Source organism: Oryctolagus cuniculus, chromosome 7, assembly GCF_964237555.1.
Source record: "Oryctolagus cuniculus chromosome 7, mOryCun1.1, whole genome shotgun sequence".
Classification (NCBI taxonomy): Eukaryota; Metazoa; Chordata; class Mammalia; order Lagomorpha; family Leporidae; genus Oryctolagus; species Oryctolagus cuniculus.
This window is the reverse complement of record NC_091438.1, coordinates 72,904,179-72,928,543: the sequence shown is the minus strand read 5'-3', so window position 1 is coordinate 72,928,543 and position 24,365 is coordinate 72,904,179. Positions and strand designations below refer to the sequence as shown.

The 24,365-nt window shown below is 35.9% G+C and overlaps 1 protein-coding gene across 4 annotated transcripts in view; it reads right to left on the bottom strand.

The window, feature by feature from the left end:
* DPYD (dihydropyrimidine dehydrogenase) overlaps nt 1-24,365 on the bottom strand; it is a 962,084-nt gene that overhangs the window by 651,376 nt on the left and 286,343 nt on the right. For all 4 annotated transcript variants that reach the window (XM_008264835.4, XM_070078001.1, XM_051857462.2 and 1 more), the window contains exon 8: nt 14,860-14,947. In XM_008264835.4, the coding sequence (XP_008263057.2) occupies nt 14,860-14,947 (88 nt within the window). The remainder of the gene's footprint in view (nt 1-14,859; nt 14,948-24,365) is intronic.

Below are 24,365 nucleotides of genomic sequence, written 5' to 3'. Positions count from 1 at the left end.
GCCGTTGTAGCCATTTGGGGAGTAAACCAACGGAAGGAAGACCTTTCTCTCTGTCTCTCTCTCTCACTGTCTGTAACTCTACCTGTCAAATAAATAAATAAAAACAAAGCAAAACAAAAACAACAAAAGGAATTTTTAAAAGAAAGAATATAGATAATTATTTTAGTTAGTATTTAAGCCATGGCAATTCGGTGCATTGGTTGTGAAATAAAGACCTCACTTTTTAAGAATTAAATATCACATATGGAAGGTATTTAGCCAATACTCCAAGAAATGTACCTAGAATATTTATTATATTCATAATCATAGAATTATTACTAATTACTAATTACATTAAAGTTATTTTATTGTTTTTCAAAATAGAATTTTTCTTCAGAATCCACGGAGGATTGAATCCACAATCCTCTACAGATTTCCTGGAAGCAATCCCCACAGGTACCAAGGGACAACTGTTCTTTAAATCATCCCAGATTACTTAGAGTAAGCGTCACAATGGAAATGCTATGCAAACAGTGGTTCAGTCAGGCAGATACTTAGATATGAACAACAGCAGAGGGGCCGCAAGACCCTCATCCAGGACAGGGCCCAGGGATCCTCATTTCCACCCAAGATGGCCCATTTTGCAGTTTAACTTGTTAAAATATCCCAAGAAAACAGGAGCTCAGCAGAACTAGAGAAGTCTAGTTTTTAGCTGCATGCACAGAGAGCCTAAAGGTGCACTTGTCCTAGGTATCAATCAGAAATGCCAATCATGAGCTCCATGCCACATTGCCATCCCTCTTATCTGTGAATAAAAGCCCCAGACCAGGAAGAAAGGTTGCCATCTTTTCTCTCAATTGGCCTACTCTTCCCTTGGAAAACCCTTTACTTTCATAAACTTCCCATTCCTATCCCTACAGAGAAATCATGTGCTCTCTCAACTGGCCCATTCCTCCATTGGAATGTATTTCAAAAATATTTGCTTTACCATCCTTACTTGCATCTCTCTGAACTATAATTCATTACAATGTTGGCAAAAAGGAACCAAGGCAAGTTGGCTGCTACTGGTGACAGTTATACTATATTATTTGGGTAATAATGACAAGAAAGAAAGGCTATATGCATTCAGTACATACACAACCATTGTAGGACTGACTATAGTGTATTGTAATTGTTATTTATTTTATAATCTATAGTTGCTAGCACAGTGCTGAGTATATTGTAGAGGATTAGAAATATACTTTAAAATATGATCAACCAATGGGAACACTAAAGGGATAAAAACAGGAGAGGGGTCAGCACTGTGGCACAGTGGGTTAATCCTCTGCGTGCAGCACTAGCATCCCATATGATGCCAGTTCTAGTCCCAGCTGCTCCTCTGCCAATCCAGATATTTGCTATGACCTGGGAAAGCAGTAGAAGATGGCTCAAATCCTTGGGCCCCTGCACCTGTGTAGGAGACTGGAAGAAGCTCCTGGCTCCTGGCTTTGGATCAGCTCAGCTTTGGCCATTGCGGCCATTTGAGGAATGAATCAGTAGACGGAAGACCTTTCTCTCTGTCTTTCCCTTTCACTGTCTGTAACTCAAACTCTTAAATAAATAAATTTTTTTCCAAAAAAAAGGGGGGGGAGCTGAATAAGGTATAGTCCTTATAAAAGAGAAAAAAAAGGCTATTTTCTTTCCAAGAAAAGAGAATTTAGCCGAAATATACTGAATAGCAGCCAGTTTTAAAGGATAATATCATAGCATTGAAAAATTTATCAGCGAAACACACAATTACACATAAGGGCTTAACAAACAAAACTACTATGTGAATTTTAAAAAGAACAGATATATGAAATAGATTAAAGATCAAGGAAGAAATTATGAATTGAATATGACTTTTCCCCACAAATTGGGCATATTATCATAGTCTTTGAGTAACACAAATATGAATATCTTGTTCTCCAAACTTAACTTATGAATTAAGAGTTAGATGCAAAATTTATCTCAGTAACACAAGCAAAATGAACAGCTGTTAGCTTTCTGCCGTGTAAGTTTGTGTATGATGGGGCTGGGTGTGAACAGTGCCTTTGATGTGTAGCATTCTTCCCATCTGCACACCAGGTGGCATTGCATGGTTAATCAGAAGATTATATACATAGATATACTCACTTACTTGGAGATAAGAAAGTGAATAAGTCAAAACTTTAATACAATTAAAATTATTTATACATATATATGTGTGTGTATATATATATATGTGTGTATATATATATATATATATTTGAAAGGCAAAGCATATGAGAGAGAGAGAGACAGACAGACAGACTGACTGACTGTACTATTAACTGCTGGTTCACTCTCCAAATGGCCACAATGGCCATGGCTGTGGCAGGCTAAAGCCAGGAACCTAGAACTCCATCTGGGTCTCTGTCATGGGTGACTGGGGTCCAAGCACTCAAGCCATTATCTGCTGCCTCTGAGGAACATCAGTAGAAAGCTGGATGGGAAGTAGACAACCCAGGACTGGAACCAGCACTCAGGTATGAGATACAGGCGTCCCAATGGTAGCTAACCCGCCAGTACCACCACCCCTGACCCCAATATTGTACTGTAAATGGTTTGTTGAGTTTATATTATAAATTAATCGGTATTATAGTACTAGTTTTCTATATATTAATTCCTAATATTTGTAAGTAATATTAATTAACAATAGTAATAGAACCAACATAGGTTCTATTTGGGTGAGAACATGATTGTGCTGGTCCTGCCTTAAACAATTCACAGGCAAAATCTAGAGTAAAAACGATTTATGTTTAAATCATATTGCTTCTAAGACAGACCTGTTTTTAAAAAACACAATGGTTTGATGAAGTCTAGAGATGGTATTGCTTCATAGCACACATACTTTAAGCATTTCAACTCAAAGAATGTTAGTCCATTTGTATCTAATCCTGCTAACCAAACATGGTTAGTGGAACCTGTATAAACCGGATATAAGTAAAAAATATTAGATAAATCATCCTGTTAAGTTTCATATTTCCATACCTATAGAAGACTACTCCTAAAATGAAACATAAAGCATAGGTTTTCTTCCAACTTGCATCAATCTCTCCCAGGTACATATCATTTTTCATGCCTTTCTTACTAACCTCTCCTTATTTTAACATATTTTACATAGCAGTGATTCATAAAGGGATAAGCACAACCATGTGATTGTGTAAAAATAACTACCTAGTTGTATATTGCTAAGCTCTAACTGAAAATCATTGTATATTATACAAATGGATATGTGCATTTAATTTAATCCTCACTTACTCCACATACAACTTCACTCAATTAGGGTAGGGGAATTGTATATTATGGTGCTACTTAACTCTTCTATGACAATATTTGCTATCACAAGTGACTCCTAATTTTGTTAACTATCCTAAAATTAACCCTTCAGTATCAATATGCTGCCAGAGTATAATGCAAACCTATAATGTAATTGTTACATTTAAAAGAAAATCATGCTGGAATATTATAACTCCTTAAAATTCATCACCCCCAAAGTGATCTGGAGATTTGGCTTTTGGGAGATAATTTCATTTAGGTGAAATCATGAGAATGGAATCCCGATGACTGAATTAGTGCCCTCATAAGAAGAGGGAAAGAAACAAGAGTTCTTTGCTCTCCATGCATGTGAACCAACGAAAAGCTGTGCACATATCTGTGGAGAAGGTGGCCTTCTACAAGGCAGGAAGGTCTTTCCCAATCATGATGGCACCTTGATCAATGACTCCATCCTTCTCAACTGTGAAAAGGAAATGTTGTTAAAATCTCTCAGTCTGTGGTATTTTTATGTCAGCTGAGGCAGTCTAAGCCAATTCTAAGAGTATCTATTCAATAATATCCCATTCCATGCTCAAATGACAATATTCTATCATAAAAATTATAACAGGCAGTCATAAGCAGCAGTTCAAAGAAACCATTATGCTTAGTTAAATAATTTTCCGATTCTCTTATCAACAGTTTTTTAAGAGTCAGTTAAACCAGGGGAAACTCCTAAAAGAAAACTAGTGCTTGAACAATGAAAAGATCAAACAGAATTTTTCCATCTTTAATTTGGGGAACTACCAAAAGTGAATGGTATCTTTATCCTATAAAATGTATAAACAGAAATATAATAGAAATTCCTCCATGTCTCCATTCAAAGAAATTCAAAGAAAATAAATATGTTTGATACTTAAAAATCCAGTTTATATTTTCTTATAAAAGCTATTGTTAAGGGGCCGACACTGTGGCATAGTAGGATAAGCCTCTGCCTGTGGCAATGGCACCCCATATGGGCACTGGTTCATGTTCTGGCTGCTCTTCTTCCCGCTAAGCTCTCTGTTTTGGCCTAGGAAAGCAGTAGAAGATGGCCCAAGTGCTTGGGCCCCTGCACTAGCATGGAAGACCCAGAGGAGGATCCTTGCTCATGGCATCAGATCAGCTCCGGCCGTTGTAGTCATTTGAGGAGTGAACCAGTGAATGGAAGACCTTTCTCTGTCTCTTCCTCTCTCTGTCAATAATTCTACCTCTCAAATAAGTAAAAATATTTTTTTAAAAAAGGGCTATTGTTAAATAACAAGAAAATGGGCTATTGTATATTTAAAAATAATCTTTTTGCTGAATAAATTACCTCCTTTTAACTAACTATGAATGAAATGGGTATATATGTATGTGTGTATGTGTATATATATATAAAGGTTTTTTTTTTTTTGCTGAATAAATTACCTCCTTTTAACTAACTATGAATGAAATGGGTATATATGTATGTGTGTATGTGTATATATATATAAAGGTTTTTATTTAATGAATACAAATTTCATGTGTACAGTGTACAGCATTTAGGAATACAGTGTTTCTTCCCCCCACTCCTGCCCTCCCACCCCCACTCCCATCCCACCTCTTACTCCCTCTGCCACTCCATTTTTCATTAAAATTTGTTTTTAATTCACTTTATATACAGAAGACCAACTCTATACTAAGTAGAGATTTCCACTGTTTGCACCCACACAGAAACACAAAGAATAAAGTACTGTTTGAAAACAGTTTCACCATTAATTCTCATAGCATACCTCATTAAGGACAGATGTCCAACATGAGGAGTAAGTGCACAGTGACTCCTGTTGATTTAACAATTAACACTCTTATTTGTGATGACAGTGACCTTGAAATAGGTATATTTTAATTAATTAAATAATTCAGTAGATATTTATTAATCATCAACAATATTTTAAGGTCATAGCCAGTAGAAAACCACACAATTTTGAAAAGAATTTCCTAGTCACTATTTTCATCATAAAATGCTTATTAAACATTATCAATCAAATAAAACTACATTTAAAAATTAGGAAAAATACTCAAAGATAATAATTTAATATTCTGGACACAGTAAGGCTTGATGTGCTGATAAGGCCAAACTGTAAGAATGATTTAAGAATACCTTTGAGTGATTAATCAGAACCAACAAACAAGAACATGATTTTGAATTTTGCAAAAAAAAAAAAAAAAGATAAAAAGGATGCCTGGAAAGATCCATGAATCTTAAAAGTCTAAATGATCTCAAGTAGTCATTATATTATTATTAACCTCTTCCATTTTTTTTTCCTTTTCCTTATTATTCATCTAATTATTTGTTTCAAAAACCTTCAGGTTGTCTCATGTGTCAAGAAATATGCTGAAACTGTACAACAGAAAGATAAAATGTGAATTTTCACTACCACTTATTTCTAATATACTGTTCTTGTGTGAGGTACAGGGGGGTATATAAACTCAAAATAACAAAAGGAAAATTATCCCCATTCCTATACAACATATACAAAACACCTCATTATATAAGAAGAGAGAATAAAGTCACCTGAAAGGATATTTGGGTCTCATGAAGAGAGCGGCATTTGAGACAAATATTATAAGAAGCATTCACTTTAGTATGGGAGACAGATTTAAAGATTTCCTCAGTAAAGGAAAGAATATGAGCCAAGGTTTAAATATGCAAAGTATGTCATCTGAAGACTGGCTAAATATTTAATGGTGGGAAAGGTTTATAAGGTAGAAGAATTAAGTTTAAAGAGGTGCTTCAGTTATTTTAGTCTTAGGAGCATGGTGCTAAGACAATTTGACGATCTGAATGCAGTGAGCAGCTACTAGCAATATTGGAGGCATTTATTAGAGCAGCATGTTCCTAGGAGAAGCAGAATGCAGAACAAAGACACCTATCATAGGACCAGTATTGCTCTGACTGGCATAACTGACATTGCCCCATAGTCACACTATTTGGGAACTGATGCCAGCTTTTTGAGCTAGCATCAGAACAAGGAAATCTAGAGCTTTATAAAATGGACTTACCCAAGTATCTCATGACATCGGCTCAAAGAACTCCAAGTCTACTGACTTAGACACCTTGAAAGAGACACTGTCAATATTTCCTCAGATGCTTTACTTTTTCCTTCTTTTGTCTTCTGTACTGCTACAGGTGACCAGCACCTACTATTTGTTTCCATAGATTAATGTGCACTTCCTACACATATCTTAATATAATCAAAGAATAATTGCCCTACATCTATTTTATCTCCTTCTAGAGTTTTGCTTGAACTCATTAAGTGATGATTTAATTAACTCACAGCTGGAATTCTATTTCTCTCATTTCTGAATTCTTAGGAGCCATCTCACAATTATACAGGAGCACTTACAAGTGACACTAAATTAAACAATATTATAAATTTTTTTAAAAAGTGGATTGGCAAAATATTCATGACTTTTTTTGCTTACAATTAAGTCTAGTTAATTTTTTAAAAAATCTTTTCATAATTGTGAATACTGATGAAACAATGACAGTTTTTATTTGGGTATAGAAGGTGGCAGTCTAAAATTTATTGCATTTTCTTCTAAATAAATAAAAATATACATGATTATGTACAATTTATAAATTCCTGATTAAGTAGCTACTTAGAATAACTTTTATGGAGAAGAATTCTACATTTAAAAAGCACAAGATGGGGCCGGCGCCATGGCTCACTTGGTTAATCCTCCGCCTGAGGTGCCTGCATCACATATGGGCGCCGGATCCTTGTCCTGGTTGCTCCTCTTCCAGTCCAGCTCTCTGCTGTGGCCCGGGAGGGCAGTGGAAGATGGCCCAAGTGCTTGGGCCCTGCACCTGCATGGGAGACCAGGAGGAAGCACCTCGCTCCTGGTTTAGGATCGGCACAGCACCGGCTGCAGTGGCCATTTGGGGAGTGAACAAACGGAAGGAAGACCTTTCCTTCTATCTCTCTCTCTCTAACTGTCTATAACTCTACCTGTCAAATAAAAAAAAGAAGAAGAAGAAAAGAAATAAAAAGCACAAGAGATTTAACTAAAGGCCACATTGTAGCAAGTTTAATTTCACAATCTCAATTGATTTTCTTAATTGTAGTATTTGCTGTTATAATGTTTGGGAAACTTCACATTTAGAAAATAATCTTCTCTGACGATAACTGAAAAAAAAATCAGCTCTTGGTAACAACATAGAAACTGAGACGAAATCTAAAGTCCAATTCTTACAGAGTACAAGGTCACTTTGTTCAAGAATTTTAAATTTTTTTTTTTTTTTTTTTTTTTTTTATTTTTTGACAGGCAGAGTGGACAGTGAGAGAGAGAGACAGAGAGAAAGGTCTTCCTTTTTGCCGTTGGTTCACCCTCCAATGGCCGCCGCGGCCGGCGCGCTGCGGCCGGCGCACCGCACCGATCCGATGGCAGGAGCCAGGAGCCAGGTGCTTTTCCTGGTCTCCCATGGGGTGCAGGGCCCAAGCACCTGGGCCATCCTCCACTGCACTCCCGGGCCACAGCAGAGGGCTGGCCTGGAAGAGGGGCAACCGGGACAGAATCCGGCGCCCCGACCGGGACTAGAACCCGGTGTGCCGGCGCCGCTAGGCGGAAGATTAGCCTAGTGAGCCGCGGCGCCGGCCAAGAATTTTAAATTTTAACTGAAAAGTGATCCCTGTTAGGAATTTGGAAAACATTATGCTGAGTGTAATAAGCCAATCCCAAAGGGACAAATACCACTTGTTCTCCTTGATAGGTGACAACTCACTGAGCACCAAAAAGGAAACCTGTTAAAGTGAAATGAACACTATGAGAAACGGTGACTTGATCAGCCCTCACCCTGACTGTTGATGAGCAACTTGATATGTTATCCCTCTTAGTATTTTTTTTTTGTTTGTTCTACTTAATACTTTTGGTTGAATACTGTAATCAATACACAATTATTCTTAAGTGCTGAAATTTAACTGAAAAATGATCGCTGTTAAATATAAGAGTGGGAATAAGAGAGGGAAGAGATGTGCAATTCGGGACATACTCAAGCTGACTTACCTCAAACAGTAGAGTTAGAAACATACCAGGGGATTCCAATTCAATCCTATCAAGGTGGCATGTACCAATGCCATCTCACTAGTCCCAGTGATCAATTTCTGTTCACAATTGATCACAATGATAGGACTAAGAACCAAAGGGATCACATAAACAAGAATAGTGTCTGCAAATACTAGCTGATAGAAGAAAAAAGGGAGAGAATGATCCAACATGGGAAGTGAGATACACAGCAGACCCATAGAATGGCAGATGTCCTAAAGAGCACTCTGGCCTCAGAATCAGCCCTTAAGGCATGCGGATCTGGCTGAAAAGCCCATGAGAGTATTTCAGGCATAGAAAGCCAAGACACTCTGGGGGAAAAAAAAAAAAAAAAAAACCTAAATGAAAGATCTCCACGAGTGAGATCCCAGTGGAAAGAATGGGTCATCAAAGAAGGAGGTACCTTTCTCTGAAGGGAGGAGAGAACTTCCACTTTGACCATGGCCTTGTCTAAAAATGATCAGAGTCAGTGAACTCAGGGGGTTTCCATAGCCTTGGCAGCTCATGACAAGAGCCTAGGGTGATTACTGATGCCATAAACAAGAGTGTCAATTTGTTAAGTCAACAACAGGAGTCACTGTGCACTTACTCCTCATGTAGGATCTCTGTCCTTAGTGTGCTGTACATTGAGATTTAATGCTATAACTAGTACTCAAACAGTATTTTTCACTTTATGTTTCTGTGTGGGAGCAAACGGTTGAAATCTTTACTTAATGTATGCTAAACTCATCTTCTGTATATAAAGAGAACTGAAAATGAATCTTGATGTGAATGGAAGGGGAGAGGGAGTGGGAAAGGGGAGGGTTGCGGGTGGGAGGGACGTTAAGGGGGGGAAGCCATTGTAATCCATAAGTTGTACTTTGGAAATTTATATTCATTAAAGAAAAGTTTGAAAGCAAAAAAAAGAAAAGAAATGATGACAGTGTAGTCAGAGAGGGATATATCATTTATTGATGACCTACTAAGTGCCAAGTATTTTGCATATTTTAACCATAAGAACATTAAAAACATATTTTTTTATTTTTGATTGATAACAAAGTAGACAGTGTTTTTCCTAAATATAATACAGGGACACAAATTCTGTACTAGAGGCATGTAAGTAATGATTTCTGCATCAAGTTCTGAGATGTGGAAGGGTACTGAGTTGTGGTAGAAAACTCTTAGACTCTTATGGGGGGGGAAGCCATTGTAATCCATAAGCTGTACTTTGGAAATTTATATTCATTAAATAAAAGTTAAAAAAAAAGAAAAAAAGAATTTTAAATGGGATGGTGTTATACAGGTAGGTGTCATCAGCCCCAAGTTGGTTTTCTATCCCTGTGTGTATAAGAGATTTATAAGTGGAAGTATGGGTATTTGCATGGTCAACTTTTTCCTACTTTCTCTAAAAAGCTCATTTTCCATGTTTTGGTTTGCATTTACTGTTTTCTTTAATTAATTTAATTTACTGTTTTCTTTAATTAATTTCAAATCTATAAAAGTGTTTATGATACCCACTTGAAGGATCACTTTAGAATTGTATCTACAAACCACATTGAATCTGTTAAAAACTAATTAAAGATTAAAATAAAAGTTAATGTGATATATTACACTACTGAAGATGAAATAATTTTACCTATTACTACTATCACCACCATCACCACGATTAACATCACTATACCTGCTTGTTTATTACAATAATAAAGTAGCACCAACATTATAATAATGAAAAATATATTTCTCCCTGGATTTGGTCTGTTATAATATCCCAAATTACCAACAATTTAAAATATTCTATATATTTATTTTGGAAAATGGTCGAAACAGTTGTATTAAAATAATTTAAAAATAAAATTAAAAAGTACCTACTATGTGATTGCACTTTGCTAGGATCTACTAATGAAGAAAGCAGACAGAATTTTCAGCCTCGAAGAGCTTAAATTCTGATGGAACTTCTGATGAAAACAAACATACGAATTGCAAAAGCAAGAAGTAAATTCCATTAATACTGTACAAATTCTGTTCTGGACATCAGACAAGAAACAGGAACCTAGTATATGGGCCCGTAAAGAGAACTGCATCAGAGAAGCAGGACTCTGAGCTAAGAATCTGAATATAAAAACACTGATATTTCTAGGGCTATGACCAAAAGGGGGGGGGAGGGGGAGGGAGGGAGGGAGAGAGAGAAATGAGGTAAAATTGAAAACAGCTCAGAATTGCTGAAACACACATCAGTAAAGTAAATGGAGAGGTAAGCTGTGAGAAATTTTGAAGAGCCTTGAAAGCCATATTTATTTTCTTTATCCAGAAGGAAATAGGGGCTATCAAAGGGTTTAAATGAGAGAGTGATGAGATGAGATTTGATTTTGGCAACATTACGGTTTCTGTTGTGTGGTTAATGGTGGCCAAAGAGACCGGACAGGAGGCAACAGCAGTAGTCCAGCATCACAAAGGGATGGAGTAGTCACAGCAAGAAGCGAATTCAGGAGAGATCTCCTGGAGAGATACAGGGAAGCAGGGACTCCCCATCTCTGCAATCTCCTCCTGCAGTCACTGCTCCGTAGTGTCTATTATGACGTGAAAACAGATTCCTCAGCCCTTTATCTCTCCTTGTTTTTAAGATAAAAAAGTTTCACAAGAAAAAACACATCAGAAGAATATATAAAGTTTTATCAGTTAACTGAGGATGTCTTAGTGGAGGTTCTTTCCTACTCATGCTTGTTTAACTTTTTCAGCTCCACCATGTTCTGCAAGGATCAGAGTAAGAAAGTACCAGAAGATAAATAACCAGTGTAAGAAAAGGAAATGGGTTCCTTTGAAGCAAAGGCTGAGGCGCCAGCTCTTCAGCCATCTACAACAGTGGTTGTTAAATATGGCTCTAGCATACAATCATCCAAGGAATGTAAAATAATTTACCCACACTCAGCCCACCCTACTGCATCCTACTTCTCAAATTGTGCAATACGGTTGTTCTCTGAATATTTTATGACTTTTTTTATTCACTATAAAAGTTTGAAACTGAACTCTGATTTTGTGTTTCTAAATCTTAGGAAATTGCCTGAAATGCTAGTGATGTAATACATATTTAATTTCCATTGCAGCTGCAATTGACATGTGTTGGACATATTATGGGAGAAACATGATTAGTACCTTGGGGTCCTTATGATATAAATAGCCATGGATAATGACTCTTATAAGACATTTTAAAAGTACACTGTTCATATAATGCAGTATGAGCATACAAGCACACAAATCAAAAACACCCACAACTGAAAAACATTTTTTCACAAAATACCTTAACCATATGTAACATACTTTGGTATTTTCTGTTTTTTTGCTCACGTTTATAAAATAAAAAAGCAGCAATGGTTGTAACTCTTCACATTAATTTCAAGACCAACCAAACAGAGTTACATAATACTTTGAAAAAGCCTTAGGTAGTGGCTTTAATTCTACTTCTGAACACTCATAGCAACACACCATTCAGGTGACTTTATTCAGCAAAAGTACCAACGTTTAAGAGTTTTTTAAAAATTCCAATTATCACAAAGACAATTCACCTCAATTTTGAAAAAGACATTGGGTTTATCTTATAACTGAAAGGGAACTAAACCACCCATGGTTAGAGATTTAACTCATTAAGACCCAATGATGTACACTCAATGAGATAATTTCCTTAATGTTCTCTGTTAGCATTAGTTAGGGAAAAGTCTCAAAGTGAAAGATGTTTTCCCAGCAATGTAGCGACAATATTAAAAATGAGAAAATATGAGAACACATTTAGGTGAATACAATTTACTGAGCTATCCTCACTGTCATATTAAATAAAAATATTTTTATTTTAGAAAAGATAGAATAAGATAGTAAGTTTTAAATGAAGGAGATCGTAATATAACACACCCAAGTACAGAAAGAAAACGTACTTCTGTTTTTATTATGCTATCTATGTAACCAACATGTAAGCAGTAAGTCCTAAGCATGCTTTCTTTACTACTAAGTTAAGTAATTTATGGATCTCATATGTCAAATATCAAAGGTGATACATACCTGTGGGAGAGGCCTTTGCCTCCTCCAACTACATCTGTTACCCTCTGGAATTCTAGAAGTTAATTCCATCCTTCTTTTTCTGCAGTTCTAGAAGTTAACTGAGAATACGTTCACACAACCAAAGGCTATTTTCTCCAGCATTCTTTCTGCTAAGGTACGTCAATGAGACAGTCTCCTCATAGCCAATGAGGTAAAAGCAGACATGATCTGTGCTACTTATGTATCATAAACTTAAGAAGAAAGGAGAAACCTTCCCTTGACCCCACTCCTATAGGCAGAAATAGTGACCACGACAGACCAAAAATGAAAGGCAGGTATTGAAGATGGTTTGTACTGCTCCTATTGCTACATGAGAGAGAATTAGATGCATACACTGTTTCAGGTTCTATTTTTTGTAAAAGGTCCAAATCCATACCTAATAAAAAAACAAGTCCTATTCTGCAACTTATCCCTCCAAACGCAGCAAGAAAGGATAGATAAAATGAGTGAAAAGCGAAGATTACTTACATTATAGAAGAAAAGTTAATGAACAAAAACATGGAAGGATGTGAGGCTATTCAAGGAACATTTGGTAATAGGTCATAAATTCCCAAATCAACAATCAAAATTGTCAAATATTTCCTAGATACTTCTTTTCTACAGACTGAAGCTTTTCTTTTGTTGACAAGAAAAAACTTTTTTGTATATATTTCACACAAAATTCTGAAGTAGAAACACATTCTTCATATCACCACACCCAAATGTACAGCAATATAAATATGATAGGGATCTGCATTTAAATGTTGGACTCATATCTCTACAGAGTCAAATGAAGACTACTGTATTGTGAATTGATATAGCATTATAAAATAACTTACATAAAGAGACTTAATGGAATGAAGTAAAAGAAAACAGCTTAAACATTACTGATTCTTTCAAATGGAAGGTATCTCTGATGGCTGGAATCAGAGGGATAAATCATTTAAGTATTCCAATAATTTCTTTCTTACAGAGTTAATTTGGAGATACTTAAGTATACAGCTTATCTGTTCTTTTTTTAATAGAGTGTTTCCTCATACATAAAGTTCATAGAGATATATGCAACTGTATTAGCATAAGTTATTCCAACAATGGAAAGTCTTCTTTTAAGCACATAACATCACTACTATTTCCAAGCTAATGGCTGACTAAGTTTTTCATATGTGTTTCTTAAGGACAACAGGATTTTATTGATCAAACACTAAATACATTAGTAGAAATATATTTTATAGATACTTGTCCTATTTAATTACATTAATTTATTAATAAAAACATTGGGATAAGTCAGTTGTAGCACCTCTAAAAAAGGAAAATAGGGGAAATATCACACCTTTTCTCCCACTTACTCTTGATAAAAAATTACTATTGTTATATTCTTGATATAACAATTACTATTGTAATTAAATAACAGAAACAGTAATGACAACTGCATTGACAAGTTTGTGAAAGGAAGGAGGTTCAATATATGTAGGAGCTTGGAGACAGTTCAAATTTATTTAGTTTTCATCTAAAGGGAGTGACAAGATGTTCTTAGGCTAGGTATTAATTATCTAATAAGATAATACATAGCATTCTGATAAGAAAAGTTTAGCAGGCATAGAAGCAATAATGATGATAAAAATAAATGTAACCTAGTGTACGACCAATTAAAGGGACAGTAAATGCTCTCATCTCTATGTAGATTTATCATTTAAGAATTTGTATTCAAAATATGAATTATAGAAGAGATACACAAGCTAAAAGACAAGTTACACTTAAAATGGGTTAACATGGCTTAATGGTGTAACTGTCCATAGAACAATTAATAATGAAATAGAATGATTGGAAATTTGATGAGGCAAAGATCAACTGTTGGTTTTCTTTGGTTTCTCAATAAACGTTATTTGAAAAAAAATTTCAGAAACCTCAATCTCTGAGATATTCAGGCAACATAGGAAGCTTAGTACACAATATAAGCCTCAGCAGCAATAGACTGTTCATGCGCCTTTCAGAACTATTGCTGACTATCTTTAAAAGTCAACAAAATATGAAAAGCCTTTAGGGAATTTTGAAAATTGAAGAGTAAAGAAATATACCAAGGAGTATCTTTTATTAACAATTCAAATGAATTGTCATAAAATGAAAGTCATAGTATCTAGACCGATTCTGATCTTCCATGGCATGACCTGAAAATATCCCGCTTCTTAGAGATGTTCACTGGTGATAACGGTTTGGAGAGAATGGGAAGCTAAAAGACTATCACGCCAAAGCTTAAGCACATTTAAAGTGAAGCAACACAACTAGTTACAAAATCAAAATGCATTTATTTGGTTAACCATTTCTGTCTGTTATTGCCTGCTAAGATACATCTTCCACTTTGAGAATGAAGGCACATTTTTATAGATATTGTCAAGAATTTTTTAATTACAAATAAAAAATTAAAAGTACGCTATTTACCTATTCCAATGAAAACAGCTTTGTAGCCATCTTCTTTCAAAGTTTGAAGAGTCATTTCATTTACAGAAAGGCTTTTACCACAAACTACCTGCAAGAAATAGTATTTTAAATAATAAATATCTTGCATTTGATTAACTGAAACCTTAATATTTATCAAAAAGAATGAAAATTAGTCTAAAACTCCATGTTTCTATAAGATTCCACTTATAATATGTAGAAATATTTTTTACTTTTAGTATACACACCTATGAATATTCAAGATACAGACACAAAGACACATACACACACATACACACATCAATGTTTTATTTAATGGCTAAATACAGCAGAAAAGCCAAATCAATTAAAATTAAGTCAATAAATTTCATGGCCTTGTGAGGCACTTTAAACAATAAAATGGTAAATGAGGTACCATTCCTATTTCAGTGTACTGAAGAAGTGGAAGATCAATTGAAATACATATAGAAGTATATAACCACTACATATATATGGAACTTAAGACTGATGCCAGCTAAAGTCCTAAGGATGAGACTACAGAAGAAAGTGGGATTTCAATAGGGCCTTTAAAAAGAACAGATAGGATTTTGATAGGGGACATTGTCCAGAGAAGACGAACAAAGTTAGGGGGCAGAGGAGAGTCACCTCTATTAAAAGTCACAATACTTTTCTCAGTTCCCAGACAGGAGTTGATTTCCGAACCAGAATCTGTGGAATGAAGAGGTGACCGGGTTCCTAAAGAAGCAACCCTGCATCATCCTGGCAAGTAAATACTATAATAATCCCTCTTGTCCCCAAAAGGAACTACAGTGATTTACCAGGAAACTGTGCACTGGGCAAAAAGAAATAATCAGACATTTCAAATATGGTTGGAATGGGTTCTTCACTGACACTGTACCTAAAGACACAAGAGTGAGGAATAAAAAAGAAAATGCAAAAAAAAAAAAGCCTGATTGAAATCTGGCTCACAGTGGACCCACTGAGACCACAGATCTAGCCAGTGATCATTCTTCTAGTTCATAAATAAAATTTTTTTTTGCATTTGTCAGTTGAAATAACCCCCATATTGGGTCTTTGGTCTGTGAAGGAAGAGCTGTAATAGGTCTTTGGTCTGTGAAGTAAGAGCTGTAATAGGTAAAATAGTTGGGAAGACCACCTGAAAACATGTGGAAATCTGGCCAAGAGAGTAAATAAAGCACAACGTGATATTGTGTATTTGTGTGGGGTGGAAAACATAGTAGTGATCTTTGCCATATCTCCTTTTAATTCAGCAGTGTGACTCTGGTTAAGACCAGCAGATTCATGGAGGATGGATCATAAACCACTGAATGATCAACTCAAGAATATCCCTGATTTCAGTTTAAATGACAGATGTGATATTATTGCTACAGCAGATTAATAAGATCATGGATTCACTGTGTGAGACCACTGCTTTAGAAAAAAGAATAGTTTTTACATTTCAATTAAAACAATTCATCAGAAACAGATCACAGTCACAGAGCATAGATAACAATATCCACATACAGTTCTACCTCTGGGATAGGTCAACTTCAGAAACACTGTATTTATTTTAAAGTGGCCTGGACTTTCCATACAATGCCACAATGATCCACTGTATTGATAACATCATGAAAATTGAGCAGCAAAAGCAGGAGCAAAGTGAAAACTTTGTTAAGATACATGCAAATCAGAGGGTAGAAGATAAACCCTATGATCAGGGACTAGTCATCTGAATAAAGTTGAGAGGTCCAGTCATTAGGTATGTGCAAGTATATCCCCTATAAAAGTACAAGACAAGTAAGTCAATCCTGCATTTTCTGCTATAAAGATGGGAAGCACACTGGAAAAAAATTTGAATTCTGAAGGCAAAATTCATAAGCTGGATCACAGAGGAATAACAACTTATCAAGTAACAATAATAAATGCAGCTGACCCATACAGAACACTTAACTAAGTGCAAAGGTGTTCTGCATAAACTGACCCATTCAATAGTCACAACAGCACTATGGAGTCTTAGCAGTGCCTTCATTTTACAGATGATGATGCTAAAGGACAAAAGAGCTTAGGTAATCTTTATTGAAAGCATATGTGTACTCTAATTTCGGAGTCCACCTGCATAACAACTATGCATGAAGGGCTGAGCTGTCACCATTCTCACGGGCAAAAAACCAGCACATTGTATGAGGACCTCTACTTAAAATGTAGTGTTTTCAGAATATAAAGTGCAAGGCAAGGAAAGGAACACAAGTAAGGGAAAGATGACTGTGACAGATCAGAAGGGGCCAACTTTTACCTTACTAAATACTAATCGTGTTTTCATATTTGTAGATAGGGTAACTATTTGAATGTTTATAAAGAATACCTATGTTGTGATTAATACCTAGTATTTAGAACTCTGGAACACATCAAATACCATGGAATAAACTGGAACATAAATGAAATATGTACTATTAAAAATGTTTAATAGTGAGTATCTAATAGGGTCACTACAGAATTAGTGGAATTAAATGCCATTAAAATTATCTAATAACAAGGCTTTACAATTTTCATTAATTCAGACTTTAAAGGATGGATCATTTCTTAGAAAGATGGAAAATTTCATATTTATTTTATGATCTAAATAATCTTAATACCAATATTAATTAAGGTTATATATGAAAGAAAATGACAGGTACAAATATTTTAAGACAAAGTATACAAAGTCAGCTTGAAAAAACAAATCCTGGTGATCTGCCATACAGTAGGGTGATCACACCTACCAATAATGGATTATGTATTTCAAAATAGCTCCAAGAAGGATTTTTTGTTTTCTGTAATTATACAAACCTGGTAATTACACTGTATACATGGATCAAGACACCACATTACACACCACACATGTGTACAATTATTAAATGTAAATTTAAAACATTAAAAAGAAATATTAGCAAATTGCAAAAAATGCAATTTCCAAAGCTGAAAAGTAGAAAGCCCTGACAATAGGTGGAGGTGTTCCTCAGAATAATTTTAATATTAGGGATAAGGTATCTATTGCCTCAACAGTGATTCAGGAAAGATCTCCTGTCCTTACTGAGATGGGGTGAGAGTGTGTTTATGTATATGTGTGCACACACATGCAATAGTTTAGTTAGTAATGCCTCATGTGATTATCAAAAGGGACTGACGATATAACAGTTCTTCCACCATATAAAGTGAACAAGCCTTGAGTTAATGACATCCAGGAAGGATGCACAGAGACTTTATATTTCTGTAGTCTGTAGGCAATGGTGTGTAATTAGGAAAGGGAAGCATTGGTATTTTTCTTTGGTATATACAAATCTTGTATCTTGAACCTTGGTGTTAGTTTGCTAAGATATCAGTAAGCTTCTGACTTTCCTGAGGATAGACACTGAAAAAGACAGATGCTAATCATCACCAGGCAGCAGCTCCATGATGGAAAGGGGACCAGAGCAATAACAACAGGATTCAAAGGAGTGACAGGCACCAAGAGGCTTCCTTCTCTAAAGCCTCAACTCCAAACACTTGACTTGAAATAAAAACCTACTCTCAGAAAGAACCATGCACTAGGAGAAAGATTTTTGACAAAAAATATTTAAACTTTCTTTTTTTTTTTTTTAATTTTTTGACAGGCAGAGTGGACAGTGAGAGAGAGAGAGAGACAGAGAGAAAGGTCTTCCTTTTGCCTTTGGTTCACTCTCCAATGGCCGCCGCGGCCGGCGCGCTGCGGCCGGCGCACCGCGCTGATCCGATGGCAGGAGCCAGGAGCCAGGTGCTTTTCCTGGTCTCCCATGGGGTGCAGGGCCCAAGCACCTGGGCCATCCTCCACTGCACTCCCTGGCCACAGCAGAGAGCTGGCCTGGAAGAGGGGCAACCGGGACAGAATCCGGCGCCCCAACCGGGACTAGAACCCGGTGTGCCGGCACCGCTAGGCGGAGGATTAGCCTAGTGAGCCGCGGCGCCGGCCTAAACTTTCTTTATATGATGCTTTGGGAAACCGAACTGAGATTTGTTCAAAAAAATACTAAAATTAATATGATAGTAACAGACAACAAAAACATTACTGTAGCTGATAATTTATGAAATGTTAGCATTTGTTAATATGATGTTAGATAGACATAGAAAAAATGAACATGCTCCACATTTTTGATAAGCTCTAAGATAGAAAATAAAAGATTTTTAATACAATATTTAGCTATAGACAAAAATTAGGTTTCTAGCTAATGCACATTTTTCCCCTTCTAGCAGAGATGTATAATCTTATATTTGTTTTCCAATATTTTCCCATAACAGTGGAAATTCTTGATTCAAATTAGCATTGTATAAAACAAACTTGTATAGAGATATTACTAGGGAACTTACTAAGATATTTTGTCTCAAATCACAAAGCAGGAATGCATAGTAATCAAAAATTAATCTTAGGCAAAGTTGAATTCTATCAAAATATTTTGGGAATGGCAAATTTACATATTTTAAGCATGTAATAGAAAAATGAAAGATCTTTACGCAGACTTCACACTTGAAAACTTGAAAAATTAAGACATATAAAAAAATAAAAAAATTCATGTCCACCTAAATTCTGAATTGCAAATCAAGAAAGCAGATTTCATTTAAATGATTAGTAACTTGTCTGACACAATTATAATGGGAGGTTCTTTTGAAGTCCACATTACATGAAAAAAATTGCAGGGCTCTGTACTGGAATTTTTACCACAAAATTAAAGGTTTTTATAAAAATATAATAATTAAGCCTGTCTCTCATAAAGAATAATTTTATTGCACTAGAAATGATCATTTCAAATGAAAACAATTGAGAACATACTGAGTTAACTTAAAATAGTATATCCTACCAATTAGTGAAAAAGAAAAATGCAAGGGCCAGCATCGTGGTGAAGCAGGGTAAGCCATCCCATATGAGTGCACGTTTAAGTTCTAGCTGCTCTGTTTCCATTCCAGCTCCCTACTAATGTACCTGGGAAAACAGCAGAAGATGCTCAAGTGCCTGGGCCCCTGTCACCCATGTGGTAGATGCAGATGGAATTCCAGGCTCCTAGCCTTGGTCTGACCCAGGGCAACCACTGTGGCCATTTAAGGAGTGAACCAGCACATCAAACATCTCCCCCTCAGTCTCCACTTCCCAGCCATGTATCTACCTCTCTCTCTGTCACTCTGTCTTTCAAATCAATAATTTTTTAACAAGAAAAAAGGAAAAATTTGAAATCTGTCCCAACAATAAAGACGCAAATAAAAAGTCCTACAAAATTGCTGTCTAAAAGGAAAGGGTAAAACTATAATTATTCAATAAAAATAATACTAAAACAATGAAAATATATAGATGCTAATAAAGGCATACTTTGATGAAATTAATAATCTTAAATATTTTCATTATCCAACTTGCAAAAATGAACATTAAGTAAGAACCCAAGTAAAGAAGGAAAAAGAAACAATGATTCAATTATAGGAGGAGGAATAAAGATTAGCCAGTAAGGAATGGTTATGAAACATAAAACTTTCAGATCTGTCTTTTAAAGTGCATTAACTAATGGAAGCATGACCTATTCTTATCAAGAGAAAACATTAAGAAAATACAAGAGAAGGAAGGCATTTGGCATGGCAGCAAGATGCTGAATGCGACTCCTGAGACCCATGTCACAATGACAGAGTAAAGTTCCTGGATCTAGCAGCTGACCCTGGTTTCCTGCCAATGAAGACTATGGGACACAGCTCACGTGGTGGGCTTCCTGCCACCCATGTGGGAGATCTGAATTGAGTTCCGGGATCCTGGCTTTTAGTCCGTGGGCATCTGGAGAGTGAACGAGCAGATAAGAGCTCTTTCTATCTTTCTCTACTTCTCAAATACATTAATTAATAATATAAGAAAAACAAATACAACAGTTGAGAAAGCAAAAAAAGATATTTTATTATATATCAGAATAATGCTTGATTATGTTAATAAACTAAAAATGCCTCAAATAGAAAAAAGCTGCTTCCTAGGATAATTTACATTAGCAAAATTAACAAGGGAATAAAAGAAGACGAATAACAAATTGTGAAAAAGAATGATCAATGTTCTGTCTGTTAAAAAGGCCTTGAAATCAGAATAAAATTACAAATTTAATGAAAAATATAAGACTCAAAAATATTTATACCAATGACAAAATAACTAAATGCTTAGAAGTTTATTTTTATAAAGCTAACATAATTGTATCCCCAAAACTCACAAAGACAACAAGCAAAAGGAACCAAAAAACAAAAATCAGCTTTGATTTGAAACTCTGCAAGGGCAGCAACTCACTTGACTATTTCTCGCTATTGTTCTAGCTTTAATACTCCTAATATAAATGTCTATGCATAATAAAATTTTAAGAAAATGCTAACAAATCTAGTTCTATATGTATATAAATAAAAAGAGATATAAAAATTGATCCAGAAATGCAAATATTAATGTAATTCAACAGAAACACTGAACATGTTTTTAAAACAGTATTTGAAAAAGTTAACATCCTTCATTGTCTTAAAAAGTTTATAAAATTTGGTAAGCTAAGACTAGGAAGTGATAATATTTATCTGATATGATTAAAAATGCTACCTCAAAAATACAAAAAAGATTCAATGTGTTATCCTTAATGTACTAGAGATACCAGCCATTGAAACAAAAGAAAAAATAAATATAAAATATAAAGAATAGATAAGAATCTCATCACATTCTAGTGGCATGATATTTGACTTGAAAAATTCATCTTAGAACTCAAGAGAATGAACTGGCTATTAGATATGAAATAAATTATTCAACAGGAAACTTAGCTGAACAAGATAATTAAGAGATGCTAAATTGAACTTGGTTGAGGACATAACTGGTTATGTTATTTGGATGGATAGCTATGCTTATTAAACTATTAAGAATATAGCACTGGGGCCGGCACCATGGCACTGTAGGTTAATCCTCCACCTGCAGTGCTGGCATCCCATATGGGAGCCGGTTCTAATTCCAGCTGCTCCTCTTCTGATCCAGCTCTCTGCTATGGCCTGGGAGAGCAGTAGAAGATAGCCCAAGTCCTTGGGCCACTGCAGCCATGTGGGAATGAAAGTTTCTCTCTGTCTCTCTTTCTCTTTCTCTCTCCTTCTCTAACTCTGCCTTTCAAGTAAGTAAATATATTTTAAAAAGTGTATACTGAGGCCAGTGCTGTGGCAGAGTAGGTTAAGCATCTACCTGTGGCTCCAGCATCCCATATAGCTGCCAGTTCAAGTCCCAGCTGCTCCACTTCTGATCCAGCTCTCTGCTATGGCCTGGAGGAAGCTCCTTGCTCCTGGATTCAGATCAGTCCAGCTCCAGCCATTGCAGATATTTGGGAGTGAGCCAGAGGATGGAAGACCTCTCTCTCTCTCTCTCTCTCTCTCTCTCTCTCTCTCTCTTTGTCTCTTCACTCTAACTATGCCTCTCAAATAAATAAATAAATCTTCTTAAAAAGCGTATACTGAATAGTTATTCATTGAATAAATGAAACAAATCTTTTAGACAGAAAAAGCAGACGAATAGATGAAACCATAAGATCATGAAAGCCCAAAATAAATACAAATATAGGAGAATTTATACATCACAGGCTCCACAGGATTCAAACAGCATAAATTAAGAAAAGTTCATTTCACTGCCAAAGTTATTCTTGACTTTGAAATGTATAATGTTAACTGAGAGGGACAACCAGAAGGCACATTATAAGGAAAATTTGGATGATGAGAAAATGATGGTAATAAATGTAGACCACTTCTTAAAAATGAACGCTCTTTTGGCCAAAGTTGGTTGGTTATAAAAGCCTGTAAGAGAACTCATCCTGGATGTAAACCTCCAATGTGCAACAAAAATTCTGTCTGTCCTCACACTTGTATATTCAATTTCTTTTTTTTTTTAAACAGGTAGAGTGGACAGTAAGAGAGAGAGAGAGACAGAGAGAAAGGTCTTCCTTTTGCCATTGGTTCACCCTCCAGTGGCCGCTGTGGCTGGTGCACTGTGGCCAGCGCACCACGTCGATCCGAAGGCAGGAGCCAGGTGCTTCTCCTGGTCTCCCATGGGGTGCAGGGCCCAAGCACTTGGGCCATCCTCCATTGCCCTCCTGGGCCACAGCAGAGAGCTGGACTGGAAGAGGAGCAACCGGGACAGAATCCAGCACCCCAACCAGGACTAGAACCCGGAGTGCCGGCAACACAGGCCGAGGATTAGACTATTGAGCTGCAGTGCCAGCCTTCAATTTCTTATTCACACAGCAAATTTGAGTATTTTGTCTCCTTTGCATCTTACAATTACCTAAGATATGGATATGACCATACTATCAACTTGCTCTTCAATTGGCGTTCTAATTTTTCTCTATAATGTAATACATTCACAGGGTTTAAAATCCAAAGGTACAAAATGGTGATGAATTCTATCCCTGTCTTCCCAAAGGCAATCTGTGATATCAGATTCTTATCTCTTTCCAGAGATATTCTATGCATAAGTAAGCTTATATGTTATTTCCTACACAATTCACAGTAGCATACTTTTTCTGATGAATAGATACTGACTGAGGCTATGTAAATTAATTGAATTTGCCACAGCTATTTGACTACAAAATTAGGAAGCTACATGACTGTAGCTGAAATCCACTCTTTTTGCACTCAATACATTGTCTATTATCAATGTCTTGATGAGCTTTCAAATATGAGTAATGGATATGGCATAAATTATACAATATATCTTATCCAGTAAAAATTGAATACACTTTTAAAATTATTTACAACATAAATCTAGAAATGACTTAGAGTAATTTTGGATTCATCTATAATTGGTGGTAATACCAAATATATTAGTTCAAAGATTCAGTAAATAATCATCTCCTTATTTAGTGAGAATTCTGTAATAGCTTAAATTCAAAATGGAAGGCATTTAAAGAACTTTCCATTAAAAGTAACCATGCCTTAAAATTGATTAGATTTAAGGTGGAGTCCATGCCCTCCACCAAGCCCTCTGTGTGATCTCATGGCCCTACCTTACCCTACCTGTATACCCACCTGCCTATCAGGTTATGTAACCACTCCTCTTTGGAAGTAGATGAAAGGCCTGGAACACAGTGGGCCCTACTTTTTATTGCCCTTGTTGCCTGTGCCTTCAGGGCACATGGACTTCGGCAACCCCCTCTGCTTTCCTGCCTGCTTGCTTGCTACACGTGGCTTGCTCCTGGCCTGCTCTCTGCTTGGTATGGATCCAACTTAACTTCTAGACTTCTCTTTCTTCCCTCAATAAAGCCGTCACTGTCACTCTCCTACTAATTTCCCTCACTGAATAAAATCCTTAAAACTTAAAAAAAATTTTAAAAGTAACCATCACTAAATTGTCTATTTTTAGCACTATAATTTGGATATTGAGTTTTCACAGAGTTGTGTACATCTATGCTGTGTTTTTGCTATCACACAGTTTTGTTTAGTGTTATATGTGAACAGTTCATTATCCAACTACTGTCAAATAAAATGTAACAAGACCT